The 15,567-nt window shown below is 42.3% G+C and overlaps 2 protein-coding genes across 2 annotated transcripts; one reads left to right on the forward strand and one right to left on the reverse strand.

Moving 5' to 3' along the window:
* Positions 1 to 2,451: 2,451 nt before the first annotated feature.
* LOC122604340 lies at positions 2,452 to 5,190 on the reverse strand. The gene is made up of 4 exons (XM_043777229.1): positions 4,711 to 5,190; positions 4,144 to 4,626; positions 3,740 to 4,058; positions 2,452 to 3,611 (listed from the first exon to the last, which is right to left on the reverse strand). Exons 1-4 carry the CDS (start codon positions 5,188 to 5,190, stop codon positions 2,452 to 2,454), a joined length of 2,442 nt encoding a protein of 813 aa, XP_043633164.1.
* Positions 5,191 to 11,874: 6,684 nt separating this feature from the next.
* On the forward strand, positions 11,875 to 14,126 carry LOC122604341. Its single transcript, XM_043777230.1, has 3 exons — positions 11,875 to 12,097; positions 12,179 to 13,391; positions 13,457 to 14,126. The coding sequence occupies exons 1-3, from the start codon at positions 11,875 to 11,877 to the stop codon at positions 14,124 to 14,126; spliced, it is 2,106 nt and encodes a 701-aa protein (XP_043633165.1).
* Positions 14,127 to 15,567: the final 1,441 nt, after the last annotated feature.

The following is a 15,567-nucleotide window of genomic DNA, read 5'->3' on the forward strand; positions in this document are numbered from 1 at the left end:
GCAACATAACCTGCAATTCCCTCTGCATCCATTATTGGTGTAGCTTCAGCACCACTTAAAAATGCATTGTTTCCTGGGCTAATACTTGCCAAATGAACAGAATTGGCATGATATAGAGATGGATATTAAGAAAAATCTGAGTGGGTATCCTTAATTCTTCTCTTCATATCTCTGTTCTTAAGTTTGGATACTACCGTCTCAAAATCCCATGAACTATATTCATTATCATCTTGTAGATGATGAACATAATCAGTCCACGATTTAGGTAGTGAGTCCAGAAACTTATCAACTAACTCAGTCTGAGGATAGACAACCTCAAAATATGACAAATCAGTGGTCAAATGACTAAATCGAGTAATAATCTCATCAAGAGATTCTCCTTTTAGTCCATTGAAGGCTTCATATTGGGATTTCTGAAGTTTGATACGTTTCTTCTTCAAAGTTGTATCACCCTCACAATATCTTTCGAGGGCGTCCCATAAGTCCTTTGAAGTAGAGTACATTTTAAAGAAGTGTACACTTTCCTGAGGTAAGGCCATAGTAAGAGTAGATAAAGCCTTTCCCTAAACAACATACCTCTTCCTTTCTTTAATAGGCATATTGATATATGTATATCTACCGATTACTCCATTCTTCTCATAAGTAGGCCAATCAAAACCTTGAGTTATCACAATCCACATATCAATATCAGTTAGACGAATGTAGTCCTCAAATCGTCTTTTCCACATCCAATAGTTCTCCATACGGAACAGCTTTGGAGGTGTGTTCCCACGACCAACTTCATGATCGTGCATGATCATCTGACTGATAACTAGAGCATTAGGAGAGTTCGCAGCAGCCGGTACAGTAGTCATTTTGAATTTTTAAATCAAACGAATAACAAGTAGTTCGTGCGATACGAAATCACACGAGGTCACACAAAGTGCACGTGACACGAAGTGAAGCACGAAGGACACTTTTCACGAACTTAGGCACGAAGAGCAGTTTGTCCAGACGTGACACGAGGATGACACAAAGTCAATCTGACGATGTAAGCATGAACACAAAGTTCACCTCGTGCTGACGTAAGCACGAAATCACGCAAAGAAGAGCACGAAAATGCTTTTTAACACGAATTTTGAAACGAATTTGCAATCAATAGCGAATCAAACAATCTTACACCTTCTGGTAATTAACCTTAGGGCTCTGATACCACTTGTAAGGTCCTATGGTTGCATGGATCGTAATAAGACGCGATTCGTTATGTCAAGAGTGCGGAATCCTCTTTAGATAACTAGATTGCTATTGCCTTTTGTCAATTAACAAGTAGTTAACAACCTAAGGAGATGCATGAAGCTTGTGGTTCGTGTAGGAGGTCACACGAGTAGCAAGTCACCTTAATTCGTGATTATATCAACTAATGAACAAAATTAATTACCTAATTTCGTAGATTAGGTTTGTATTTATACTAGTAGGGTTTTGGTTCATATGGGCTTAGGCTTTAATCGACGTAATTAAGCCTAAATGACAATTAACCAATCGATCTTGTGTTGACGTCAGCATGAGGGTAATCCTTCATGCCGATGACGTCAGCACAAGGGACGTCCCTTTGGTCCTTTGTTTGACTTCGTTTGACCTGTTAACCTTCAGACACGTTAAACACTTGCTCACATAAACTGCCACATCGTTTTTCATTCCTGGCCACCAAAAGAGATCTCGCAAGTCTTGATACATCTAATCTATCCCTGGGTGAATAGAATATCTCGTTTGATGCGCTTCATCCATTATTAGCTTTCTTAATCCACCATACACACCCACAATCGGTCGCATAAATACCGTCCTCCATCTTCTCTTTGATTGAATTTTTCTGTCATACCTCCCAACCCTTCTCTATCAATATTTTCCTTCTTGTTTGCTTGTACTTGTGCCCCAATCAATCTATCCTTCAGACTGTTGTGTACGGTAATGCTCATAACTCTAATTCGTCTTGGTCTGACTCTTTCCTTCCTACTCAAGGCATCAGCTACCACGTTTGCCTTCCCTGGATGATAAGGGATCTCGCAGTCATAATCGCTAAAAATTCCAACCATCGTCTCTGTCGCATGTTAAGATCTTTCTGATTAAAAATATGTTGAAGGCTCTTATGATCTGTGTATATCACACTCTTCGTCCCATATAGGTAATGTCTCCAACACTTCAGCGCGAAAACGATAGCTCCAAACTCCAAATCGTGAGTCATGTAATTCTTCTCATGGATCTTCAGCTGTCGAGAAGCATATGCAATAACCTTTCCTCTCTGCATCAATACACACCCTAATCCTTGTCCCGACGCGTCACAATAAACAATAAAGTCATCAGATCCGTCAGGAAGACTTAAGATCGGCGCATTACATAACTTCTCCTCCAGTAGTCTGAAAGCTTCTTCTTGTTTCTCGCCCCAATCAGAACTTCTATCCTTGTGTGTCAACAACGTTAGGGTTGTGCGATCTTTGAGAAGTTTTCGATGAATCGTCGGTAGTAGCCAACTAATCCAAGGAACTGTCTGATCTCTGTTGGTGTCTCTGGCCTTCTCCAATGTTCCACTGCTTCTATCTTGCTGGGATCAACCTTTATTCCATCCTTATTAACTACAGGACCCAAAAACTTCACCTCTTCCAACCAAAATTCACATTTTGAAAACTTTCCATACAACTTTTCAGTTCTCAGAAGCTCTAACGCTTGCCTCAAATGTACTTCGTGCTCCTTCTTGGTCTTTGAGTAGATGAGGATGTCATCGATGAATACAATAATAAATTGATCTAAATAAGGCTTACATACACGGTTCATGAGATCCATGAAAACAGCAGGCGCGTTCGTCAATCCAAAGGGCATCACTAAAAACTCAAAGTGCCCATATCTCATTCTAAAAGCTGTCTTTGGAATGTCCTCTTCACGTACTCTCAGCTGATGGTAACCCGAACGAAGATCAATCTTCGAGAAGTACTTAGCGCCTTGCAACTGATCGAATAGCTCGTCAATGCGCGGTAATGGATATCGATTCTTGATCGTTAGCTTGTTCAACTCGCGATAACCAATGCACATGCGAAAGGACCTGTCCTTCTTTTTAACAAATAATATAGGTGCGCCCCAAGGCGAAGAACTCGGTCGGATGAATCCTTTATCTTGTAATTCTTTCAATTGTGTCGCTAGTTCTTGCATTTCGGAAAGAGCCAAACGGTACGGTGACTTAGCTACTGGCATAGCGTTAGATACAACATCAATGCTAAACTCGACTTGTCTAGGTGGGGGTAATCCCACCACATCATCGGGAAAAACATCGGAGAAATCACACCCGATAGGAATATCAGCTAGCTTGACTACTTTTTCGGTAGCACTCATAAGATGTCGGTCGATGGTTTCGGTTCGCTCACCATGAATCTCTAGTACATGCCCATCACTCATAGGTATTCTAAGATTTTTTGCGCGACAAACAATATATGCATCAACACGGGACAACCAATCCATCCCAACGATGACGTCAAAGCTACGCATTCCAAACGGAATCAAGTCAATGTAAAACGAATAGCCCTCAAGAGTAAGAATACATTTAGGCAATACACGATCTAATCTAGCCAGCTGGCCACTAGGTACCTCTATCTCATAATAAGTATGCAAGTAACATGTTGGCACATTTAAGTTACACAAAAAGTTAGTAGACACAAAACTATAGTTGGCTCCAGAATCAAATAAGTAGCATCATGATCATTTAGAAGAAATGTACCAGTAACAACGTTAGGATCATTAGCGGCTTCCATAGCATTTAAGGCAAAGACCCGACCTCTGGCTTGTTGTCCTTGGTTTGCTCTTAGTGGAGGTGGACCGACAATCTGAAGCTGGTTAGGGTTCACTGCTATTGGGGCTGGCTGACGGTTATGTCGAGGACATAGGTTACGGTAGTGATCAGTGCTCCCACACTCATAACAAGCCCCTCGGTTGCCTTGAAGGTTTCTGGCATTAGGTGGGATGACATTCAATGGTACAATATTCAATGGTGCTGCTTGAACTTGTGGTGCTCTACAATCTCTTGAAAGGTGGCCAAACTTTTGACAGTTGAAACAAGTTTTACATGGTGAAGTCGCCAGACGGTGCAGATTACACTTGCCACATAAAGGGTGCTAGGCTAACATAACCCTTCTGGCCTATCTCATTCGCTACATACACTATTCCCATTCTTGGTCTTTTGTCTCCTCTAAATTCCCTCCTCTTACTCGTCTCCACCAACTCCCTTCTCTTGCTTCCTTTCCTACATAGAATATCACTTCTTATTAGTTCTTCAGTCAGACTTCTTGCCTTGCTCACAACATCTCGAATGGTGGTAGGTTCTGCAGTCACCACTTGCACACGAACAGGTGGTTCTAACCCAGCAATATACTTCTCAATCCATTTTGGCTCAGGATCTACCAGGTGGGGAATCAATCTAGATAATTCATAGAATCTACTAGTGTAACCAGCATGGTCTGCTCCAACCATCGTAAGCTGAAGGAACTCAGTCTGCAATTTCTGTAACTCGTGGACAGGGAAAAACTCTGCCTGCATCAGATCCTTAAACTTCTTCCAAGGCATAGCCAAGGCTTCATTTCTTCCTCCTCTGACGCAGATCTCATTGTTCTACCATGACAAAGCATCAAACACAAAACATCCAGCAACATAAGTAACTCTCTGATCATAAGTGCAGTGACTCATAGCAATTACAGCCTCCATCTTCTCTATCCACTGGAGATAAGCAGTTGCTCCACCCTTCCCATCAAAATCAATAGCTTTGCAGTTGAGGAAATCTTTGTAGGTACATCCTTGGCGATATCTCGTATTGCCATTCTCCCTAACAATCGCTTCGCGCTTAGCAACAATAACGACCTCATCTCTGACTTGCTCTGCTTCTTGAACCACCGCTTCTTGTCTTTCCACTTCAGCTTCATTTCTGGCTCGTTGTTCTCCATTTCCAATGTTAACTCCCAGTACGACTGCCACTTGAGAAGCAAGAGTCGGCAATAGTGTCGTAAGCTGCTCAGCTAGGGTTCCATTCGGCTCTTGAACCTCCACATGTTCTCCACGACCACCTCGGCCACCACAACCTCCACGACCACCTCTACCACCATGACCACCACGGCCGCCACCTCGGCCACCTTGGCCTTCTTGAGTTTCGGCGTTAGCATTTGCTCTAGTTCGCACCATTTTCCTATAATAGGAAATAACGTTATCGGCGTTTAATCAAGGAAATAGTCGTTCGTGACATCATTTACGCACTCTCAAACACACTCGTGTTAACTTTTTACAATTCTAGACATTTATGCATTCATAACGTCACACAAGCTTAAGAATTTAAGTATCAGAATTTCATGTTAAACAATATCATCAATGCCAGTCATGCAGTACAAGGTAATATCCCAATTAAACATTCATTAATCACAACAAACGGGCAAGTCGAATCTGACCTCTACATCCAACCCACCGTTCCTGTATGTATACAGGGTGTACCAGCGGCTAACCCTCCACATGTCCGGTAAATTATATGCATCGATCAAATTCAACGGCTAAAGTGCGGTCTGAATCTAACACCTATATCCATTACACTAGTGGTATATGTATACAGGGTGTACCAGCGGCTAACCCTCCACACCCCTAGTACATCTAATGCAAGGTCAGATCACGGTACTGGTATGCTCTCTAGGTATTGGCAAGGTATGTATATGTAAGTGCACGTCTATGTCAATAGCAGTCTAGATTGTTTGGGCTTATATTGTAATATTTATTTGTCATGTGATTGTCATTAATGAACTTTGTATTATGCATAGAATACTAGATTAAATTTGAGTATTGAACGTGTAATAATATTTTGCTAAGTGTTAAATACGACCTCATAATTGCAGGGTCAATTACGAGGTGGTTATAGGAATACGACCCCGTAATTGCACGGCCAAATACGAGGCTAGAGAACAATTACGAGGTCGTAATTGAGTCGAGTTGGGCTCTGAAATACGACCCGGACATGCTAAAGCCTTTTAGGTGTTTCCTATAAATACCAGAACCCTAATGAAGATTAGTGTCGAACATTTGTCGAATTATCAAGCATATTTGTGCAGGTGATCTAGAGGCTTTCATTGTGAATCACCACGTTAAAGAGAGGGATTCCGCACCTCTGGATAACGGGATCAAACTATTAACGATTCGCGTCAAAGGGACTTACAAGTGGTATCAGAGCCTCTTGGTTTCATACCGGAAGGTTATAGTTTGTTGGTGATAGACAACATTGATTTACGGTCGTTTAGACGTGATTCTTTCACGAGTTTATGACCGGAAATCTTGTTTGAGGTATATCTTGGTGTTTGCAGCCGTCGAAAGTGTGTTTTTGACTTTTAGGGTATCGAATTCAAGAGAATCATCGGACCAACATCGTTTACAACCTCGCGGGCTTGTATTACCTCATCCAACTTGTATTTCGACTTAGGCAGCTAATTACGACCTCGCCAGTTCAATTGCGACCTCGTATATCGTTTGCGACCTCGTGAGCTCAATTACAACCTTAGAGTTCAATTACGACCTCGAGTTCTAATTGCGACCTCGTATTCTTGGACCTCGTGAACTTTACGACCTTGTTTATTTTTAAGCAGTTCCTGAACTTTACTAGCTTTAAGAAAATGACGTCATAGTTACCCGCAAATTATCAGGCGTTGCTAAATCAAATGATTCTGATGGATCATGAAATCGGAAAGGCCAACTCACCACCAAAGTTGATAAGCCTTGACAGATACTTCAATCGGAAGGGAAGATTCGAGTCATACTGCAGGTTGATCGATGTAAGGATGTGGATGTGTATTACAAATGGCTATACTCCTCCAACAGTACCAGGTGAAACTCTAGGTTCGAGCATTGCTAGGCTTGCTTCATATGAGCAAATGGACGTTGATAAGAAGAAAGACTATGAAGCCGAAAGCAAGGCATTGGGCTCGCTTCGAATGGCTCTCCAAGGGCAAGTTATGCATCTGTTTGAAAATTATGATACAGCAAAAGGCTTATGGGATGTACTCAAAGAGCATTTTGAAGGTGACGACGATCTCAAGAATAGTAGGAAAGACTTGTTGAAGAAGCAGTATTATGTGTTCACTAGCTTCAAAGATGAAACTCTTGATGAGACACTGGTTCGTTACAGTCATCTCCTGGTTGAGCTTGCCTACTTTGGGTACAATCTGGATCCAGAAGACGTAATCGGGAAGTTGTTGGAGGCACTTCCTATCAAATGGGAAGGATTTATCACTTCCATCCAACAAAATCCCGACTTCAGTAAGTGGACTCTAGAACAGATTATTCGAAAGCTGAGAAGCCAAGATATGAAAAGAAAGTCGAAGGAAGCAGGCAGCAGTGATTTTGTTCAGCGTCCTGAACTCTATCATAGCAAGACAAGCATTCCTTCCTCAAAATCTTTAAGTGGAGGGATTACAGCCTTCTACGGTGGAGATGATGAGAAAATGAAAAGGACGATGGATTCTGACAACAACTTGATGTATGTAAGCTCTCCGGAATCATGGATTGTTTTGCACAATGGTAATCAGAATAGTAGTTCACCTAGCTCGGGTTTAACAGGTATGCCGATGAGCATAGATCTGCAGAGGGACATGTGGGCATGCTCGTTTCTTTTGTGTCGGCTCATGAAAAGCTAATTGGAGGAAAACTGACTGATCCCGAACTGGTTAGGGAGGATTACAAGCAAGTTGATCCAGATGATCTCGAAGAAATGGACATGAACTAGCAATTGGCTATGTTAACATTGAGAGTTCAACATTTCACTGATAGAACTGGAAGGAAGGTGATTGACGGCAAGGTAGGGTTTGACAAAACCAAGGTGAAGTGTTTCAATTGTAATGGCTTTGGACATTTTGCACGAGAGTGTCAGAGGCCAAGACGTGTCAACAATTCAGCTACGGGTCGTCAGAACTTCAATCAAAGTGGTTCTATTGCTGGTCAGAATTCTGGGCGTCCATATATTAATACTAGGAAGCGCAGCTCAGGAGAAGTTGATAACTCAAGAACATTGGTGGTTCAGTCTGATGATACATATAATTGGGGTTCGACTTGTGCCGATGATCAGAATCATGCATTCATGGCAGAAATTCAAGACTTTGATGGAGGAATGAACGATCTTGTTAATAATTCATTCGACTATACATTGTATGCCAGCACGGATGATCATGATAGTTTTCATCAGAAGGTAGAAGAGGAACCGGAAACATCAGAACCAGTAAGAGCAAATAATAGTGCTGCTGAGACAGGGTTCATGGCACACTTGGAATTCATTGACAACCAGAATCACTAAGGAAAACTACAGGGATGTGGTTTGTCGATAGTGGATGTTCAAGACATATGACAGGAGACAAGAGATTGTGGACTGAATTCACTCCTGTTAGAGGTTCTTATGTCAGTTTTGTTGGTCCCAAGGGTGGCAATATTTATGGAATTGCGAAAGTCATCAATGGGAAGATCAAAATTGACAATGTGAGTTTAGTAGATACATTAACTGATGATTATGCTCTTATGGAAGATAAGAAAGTAAATGAAGATGTGAAGATTGAGATACCTGATGATCTGAACACAGAAAAGCTTGTGAATTTTATAGCTAATCTTGAAGCATCAGAGCAGCAGGTAAGTCTGTCCTTGCACCTCTCATATCCATATGTAAGCATAACAAAGATCTGTCAGATAAAAATATAGCGCTTAAAAGGGAAATTGACTTCACAAAGGTCTGTTTAAATGATGCGGTCAGTTCCAGATATATTAATACTCACTTTGAAAAGGACTCTGTTCAAGTTATCTATTTCACTCTTTTCGGTAGTGACAGTATCTTCTCAGAACTAGATGTAGTAGGAACAGGTGTTCTACTTGAGTCCAGAATAGATAAGATTCGGTTTGTCGAGGAAAAGATCTGTAATATGAATAAATATGCAAGATCTTTTGAGTATATTTATAGCCGAAAGGAAGCTCTTGAGAAACTGAATTGGTTAGCTGGACTAAATGTAAGATCTTCAAGTCAACCTAAGGAAGGACTGATGTCTAGGATCTTACACAAAGCAATCATGTCCCAAGAAGGCTACTGGACTGACCTCGTGCTTAATGAAAATGATAAACCTAAAGCTGTGAAGGCATGGTTCCCTGCTGATATGGTTTGTGATGAGGAAAATGAAAGACCTAAAGCCAACAAGGCTAGGGGTCCCTTGAGAAACTAACATGTTTGTGAATGTGCAGGAGCTGCTAAGGAAGACCAGAAGGTTTATGGTTTGTCAATAGCGGAAGCTCCAGGCACATTATGGAAGACAACGGTCTACTGACAGAGTTTACTCCTATCAAAGGATCATATATCTGTTTTGTTTATTCCAAAGGCGAAAATATTTCCGGGGTTTGACGTGTTATTAAAGGAAGTGTTTTAATTGCCAATGTTAATTTTGTTGAAAAACAGGATCAAGACTCTTTACCAAATGTACGGATGTCAGAGAAGGACTTAGAAAAGGAAAAAGTCTATCTTACACATTATACACTAAAGGGTGGTGATCAGGTTTTTACCGAGAGAGAATTTTCAAAAGACTGTTTTCCTCGGGTTTTGATTGATAAAGTATGGAGTGTTGAGGTTAGCAAAGAGGATCGCAAGCCTGCTGATGGCGTATCCATATTACGCTACGAAAGGTCTACCAAACGGACAAGTGCTAACCCGCAGCGTTACGGAGGAACCTGCGTGGGGAAGGCGCCCAGCTGGAAATAATACCCAAATAAAGAAGAGATTGCCTAAATCTCTTCTTCCCTAAAATGAGGACGATCAGTTCCAACTAATTTGGGAAGTTAAATCTATTCCTTTAATCATGGGAAAACCTATCTACAAGGAAGTTTCAATCCTCCTATGGACTCTCCTTCCTATCAACGATTCTTCTACTATAAAAAGGGACATAAGACCTTCACATAGGCATACGGGAGGAGAAAACACACACATTACACTCTGGCTTTGATTGGCGTAAAGAGGCTTACACTCTACCATATGGGAATCGCCAACGAATAGTCCAAAACCCTTCAAACCCCTTTTTCTAACCTTAGCGCGATTTGGTGCACAATCATTGGCACCATCCGTGGGACCACTCTGTTGAACTAGAAAAACCCATAAATATACCGTTCTGTGCATCTTAATCTGTAAAAAAATGGTAAAGAAAAAAGACAGGATGACGAGAGAAAGGAGGTCTGCTCTGGCCATTCAACAAGCAAGAATCAGCGATTTGACTGTGGCCAAAACGACACCAGAAGGTTTTTATTTCCCATTATTGGGAGAAAGTGAACCTTCGAGCGATCCGCTCATCATCCAAGCCACTGTATTCAACGTTGACGTCCGGAGGGTATATCTGGACGGTGGAAGTGAGTGTGACGTTATCTTCGAACACTGCTTCCTCAAAATGCCAGAGTCCATACGAGCCCGAAGGACGGATCCCCGGGGACCATTGGTAGGTTTTTCCGGAGAGCACGCATGGCCGTTGGGAGAAGTCGATCTAGACGTGACCATCACAGATGGGATACACGAGCGAACGGAGACGTTGGATCTCTCGATAGTACGATCTCCATCCCCCTACAATATAATTTTGGGAAGACCTGCGATGCAAAGGATGAAAATGGTCCACTCTGTCATCCATAGGGTCATTAAATTCCAATCTGAAACAGGGATAGGATCGATCCACTCCTCTTACGAACCAACAAAACAAATCAATGATGTGAAAAGGGTGGATGACGACGTCCCCCCTACCTCCATAAAAACGCAAGAAGAAGAGGACGCAACAAAGTTGGTAATTAATCCAAACTTTTCCGAACAAACGATCCCTATAGGTGTTCAACTTTCAGAAGGGTGCAAGCACAAACTTAAAAAACTGTTACAGGCCAATGTAGATGCTTCGCATGGGACTATTCAGATATGACGGGGGTTCCAAGGACCCTAACATTGGAAGGAAAGCCCTTCGTCACGGAGCATCGCCTGAAGGAACACAAGCATATAGAGCTTGTTCACCAGAAGAAACGCAGCCTTTCCGCCGATAGAGATGAGGCTGCTAGGAAGGAGGTAGACGAACTACTCAAAGCTGGGATAATAAGGGAGTCCGTCTACCCTATTTGGATCGCTAACCCGGTAATGGTCAAAAAAGGAGACGGAGGGTGGAGGATGTGTGTTGACTTTACAAATATCAATAAGGCATGCCCAAAAGACTGTTACCCCCTCCCGGAAATCGACTGGAAAGTAGAATCATTAGCAGAGCATAAGCAAAAGTGTTTTTTGGATGCATACAAAGGATACCGCCAGATACAAATGGCGGAAGAAGATGAAGACAAGACAGCCTTCTACACCAGTAAGGGAACCTATTGTTATTGAAAGATGTCCTTCGGCCTCAAGAATGAAGGAGCTACGTACCAAAGGTTAGTCGACAAGGCCTTCGCTACACAGATAGGAAGGAATCTAGAAACATATGTCGACGACATGGTTATCAAAAGCAGGGATGAAAAAGGACTCATTGAAGATATCCTGGAAACCTTCGGGAACCTCAGGAAAATCAACATGAAACTCAATCCCAAAAAGTGTTCGTTTGGTGTGGATGAAGGCAAGTTTTTAGGATACTATGTAAGTAACAAAGGCATCCACGCAAATCCTTCCAAGATAAATAAGTTAAAGCAAATTTTAGCACCAAGGACAATCAAAGAAGCCCAAAGCCTGAACGGAAAGCTTGCCGCCCTTAGCCGCTTCCTCTCACGCGGAGCTGACAAGCAATTACCCTTTTTCAAAGTATTGAAAGGATGTCTCAAAATAAGGATTTCACATGGACAGAGGAGGCGGGGAGAGCTTTGGAACAGATGAGAAAATATATTGCAGACCTGCCAACGCTAACAGCCCCAAAGCCAAAAGAAATACTCTACGTGTATCTGGCCGCCTCACTTGAATGCGTTAGCGCTGTGCTTGTGGCAGAAAGGGAAAAACAACAGATACCCATTTACTTCGTGAGTAGAGTCCTGCAAGGCGCAGAAGCCAACTATCCCGAGTTAGAAAAGCTGACCTTGGCCCTTGTCCAAGCGGCACGTAGGTTGCGAAGGTACTTTCAAGCGCATCCCATCGTTGTATTATCTGATAAGCCAATAAGGTAGATATTGCTTAAGCCAGAAAAGTCGGGATGGGTGGCCAAGTGGGCCATCGAATTGGGGGAGCACGACATTGAGTTCAGAGTCAGGAATGCAATTAAGGGGCAAGTATTGGCTGATTTCATCAGCGACGTCCACGAAGGCGAAAACTTGATGACACACTCTGTGTCACTCGAGGTGTTGGGGAACGTCAAAAATGATGTATGGAAGTTGTACACCGACGGAGCCGCAAGCTCCGATGGTTGTGAAGCCGGTCTGATGCTAATCAGTCCCGAAGGCAAAGAATTTACCTATGCTCTGAGATTTGAGTTTGAAGTAACAAATAACGAAGCCGAGTACGAAGCATTGCTAGCAGGGCTTCAGATTGCCAGAGATATGAAGATCCGCAACCTACAGGTATATGTCGATTCCCAATTGGTCGCAAATCAAGTAAAAGGGGACTACAAAGCCAAGCAAATTACCACAAAACTATACCTACAAAAGGTGCGGGAGCTGATGGAATGTTTCAGTCACTTCGAAATAGAGCACATTCGAAGAAACCAAAACAAAAGAGCAGACGCCCTGAGCAAGCTAGCTTCACTCACATTCGGACACCTAGGGAAACAAGTACTGGTAGAAGTCCTCAAGGAAAGATCGATCGAAGAAAAACAAGTCTCTGACCTTGTGGAGGAAGAGAACAAAAATTGGATGACCCCCATTTACGAGTATCTAGTAAGCGAGATACTCCTCGCAGACAAGGATGAAGCCCGAAAGATAAGAGTAAAAGCCCCGCAATATAAAATCCAAGATAAAAAGCTGTACAAGAAAGGCTTCGTCACGCCATGGCTCCGATGCGTAGGTCCAAACCAAGTAGAAATGATCATCCGAGAGATACATGAAGGAATCTGTGGAGCACATGCGGGAGCAAGATCCGTCGCAACGAAGGCTATGAGGCTAGGATATTTTTGGCCGACAATGCATCAGGACTCTACAGCATTATTGAAAAACTGCGAGTCATGCCAGATACGTGCCAATGTCCCGAGACAACCTAAGAATGATATGACCTCCGTAACGTCGGCATGGCCCTTCATACAATGGGGTATCGACATTGTGGGACCACTTCCCGAAGCCCAAAACAAGAAAAAATTCCTGGTTGTCGCCATCGATTACTTCACCAAGTGGGTGGAGGCAAAGCCGCTGGCCACGACAAACGGAGACCAAATGAAGAAGTTTGTATGGGAGCACATCATATGCAGGTTTGGAATACCTCATACAATCGTCTCGGATAATGGCCCACAATTTGCCAAAGGTGTCTTCACAGAATTCTGCAAGCAATTGCAAATTCAACAATCCTTCACATCCGTTTACCACCCCCAAGGGAACGGGCAGGTGGAGGTAACCAACAGAGAAATAATCAAGGGAATGGAGAAACGCTTAGGGCGAAACCACAAGGGATGGATAGACGAACTACCACTAGTCCTATGGGCCAACAGGACAACGCCAAAGCGAAGCAACGGAGAAACCCCTTTCAGTCTAGCATTCGGAACGGAGGCTGTCGTCCCAACGGAATTCCAAGTCTCTACCCACAGGATGTAAACACCGAAGGGAACGAAGACGAACTAAGGATAGATCTGGACTTGCTGGAAAAACGACAAGAAATCATCGCCATCAGAGAAGTTGCGTTTAAAAAGAAGATTGAAGGGTATTACAACAAAAGGGTAAACCCAACAACATTCAAAGTCGGTGACTACGTGTTGCGGTTGAATAGCACGAGCGAAAAAGAATACACTGGCAATATGGGACCTACTTGGGAGGGTCCATACAGGGTAAGAGAGCATTTGGAAAAGGAGCATACGAGCTGGAAACGCCCGAAGGAGCTCCGGTTGACAGAACATGGAATGGCTCAAATTTGCGTAAATTCTACTGTTAAAATTCCTTCCTTTTTCAAAATATATGTAGTACGAAATAAAAATGTCTGTAAACAATTCTGATCATACATACATTGGGCCAAGTGCCTCATTTAAGCATAAAATCCTATGGGAAAGTGGAAACAAAATATATAAAAAATGGCCATGTATATATATATATAAATGAAAAACCGTAGAAAGTCCCGTACGGCTGGGGCGAAAGCGTCAAGGTGATATTTGCCTTGGGGGGGTCGCTACCCTCGTAAAAAGGGAACAAGCCAACAGGGACGCCTGAATAAGCTAACCTTATACACGTAATTATGTAAGAGAACCAAGTTTTAACTACTTCTAAAAAATGGTTCTCAAGCCAAAAATAGCAAAATTTGCTATACAATGATGTTTCTAAAAACACAGAATACGGTTATATAAAAACATACCATAAGCAAAACAAGAAATTAAACCATCTGTTAAACATACATATAAGTACCATTGTTTGAAATCAAAACAGATTAAAAGGTACATACCAAAATTAAGTCTTAAAATATTTATTTCATAACATACATATAGTTAATCAAACCGGGGTTTCACGACTAGGAAACTGTGTGCCCCAGTATTGTGCAGGTGGGTGAGATCATGAACATAGTTACTCTGGTAATTCGCCAGTTTTGAGATAGCTTGGTCAAACACCTGTTTAGCCTGGAGATATTCAGGAGACTGATCGGAATGCTGAGCAAAAGTCATCCCCTTCTTCTTTGAAGCATTCACAACGGCATCAACCAAAGCAATAGCCTCTGGCCCTAAAGCAAGAGTTTCAAAAATATGGGGAATTACTTCTTTCACAAAAACTTTTACCTCCCGGCGAAGTTCAACATTGTCCGGATCCATTTCCAAAAGCGCATCATGACGCCTCTTCAAACCTGCATGCAACACCTTCATCTCCACATCTTGCTCAGATAAGCGCTTCTACAAGTAGGCAACCCGGTCAAATAAACTAGTGATGACAAGCTGGGACTCCCTCAACATATCCTGAGAATACTCATATTCTCGACACATACCACGGACCAAGAGATCTTTTCGTTCACTCATGTTATCAAATAAGAGTTCCTCCTCCATGAATTTTCGAGAAGAATCACCAGAAAAGGAGATGGGAGGAAAAGCAGCAGGACCCTTCCCTTTATCCAAGACAGAGTTATCATCGACGTCGGTAATCTTTCTCTTTGACATGGCTCTTAAGTCTTGAGAGAAAAACGAAGACAGAGATTTTTGAAGAAAATAAAACAAGATGGAGGTCTATGAACAAAAAAGTAGAAACAGTGACCTATGGGGAGGGAACAGCGAAAAGACTGAAGGCAGAAGTTCAATTGAAGCAATAAGTATTTCTGCGCAGCCAACTATTTTGGCACAAAAGAGAAAAAGTCCCAATCGTCGATTATACACCTAGGGATACGTGCAGCGACTTTTTGGTTCCCATTAACTACAACATGTCCTTTCATGATAAAGTATATTTCAAATATAGTCCAAGGGA

The sequence above is a fragment of the Erigeron canadensis genome, chromosome 6 (genome assembly GCF_010389155.1).
Source record: "Erigeron canadensis isolate Cc75 chromosome 6, C_canadensis_v1, whole genome shotgun sequence".
Lineage (NCBI taxonomy): Eukaryota > Viridiplantae > Streptophyta > Magnoliopsida > Asterales > Asteraceae > Erigeron > Erigeron canadensis.

What these genes read in the sequence shown, in the direction of transcription:
- LOC122604340 (XM_043777229.1), bottom strand. Translation starts at nt 5,190, where the DNA reads ATGGTGCGAACTAGAGCAAATGCTAACGCCGAAACTCAAGAAGGCCAA. An exon ending in GGATAGAGAAGATGGAGGCT is followed by an intron (nt 4,627 to 4,710) that starts GTAATTGCTATG and finishes TTGTCATGGTAG; the next exon opens with AACAATGAGATCTGCGTCAG. An exon ending in AGATAGGCCAGAAGGGTTAT is followed by an intron (nt 4,059 to 4,143) that starts GTTAGCCTAGCA and finishes AACTGTCAAAAG; the next exon opens with TTTGGCCACCTTTCAAGAGA.
- LOC122604341 (XM_043777230.1), top strand. Translation starts at nt 11,875, where the DNA reads ATGAGAAAATATATTGCAGACCTGCCAACGCTAACAGCCCCAAAGCCA. An exon ending in GGCCCTTGTCCAAGCGGCAC is followed by an intron (nt 12,098 to 12,178) that starts GTAGGTTGCGAA and finishes TGCTTAAGCCAG; the next exon opens with AAAAGTCGGGATGGGTGGCC. An exon ending in TGGGAGCACATCATATGCAG is followed by an intron (nt 13,392 to 13,456) that starts GTTTGGAATACC and finishes GTGTCTTCACAG; the next exon opens with AATTCTGCAAGCAATTGCAA.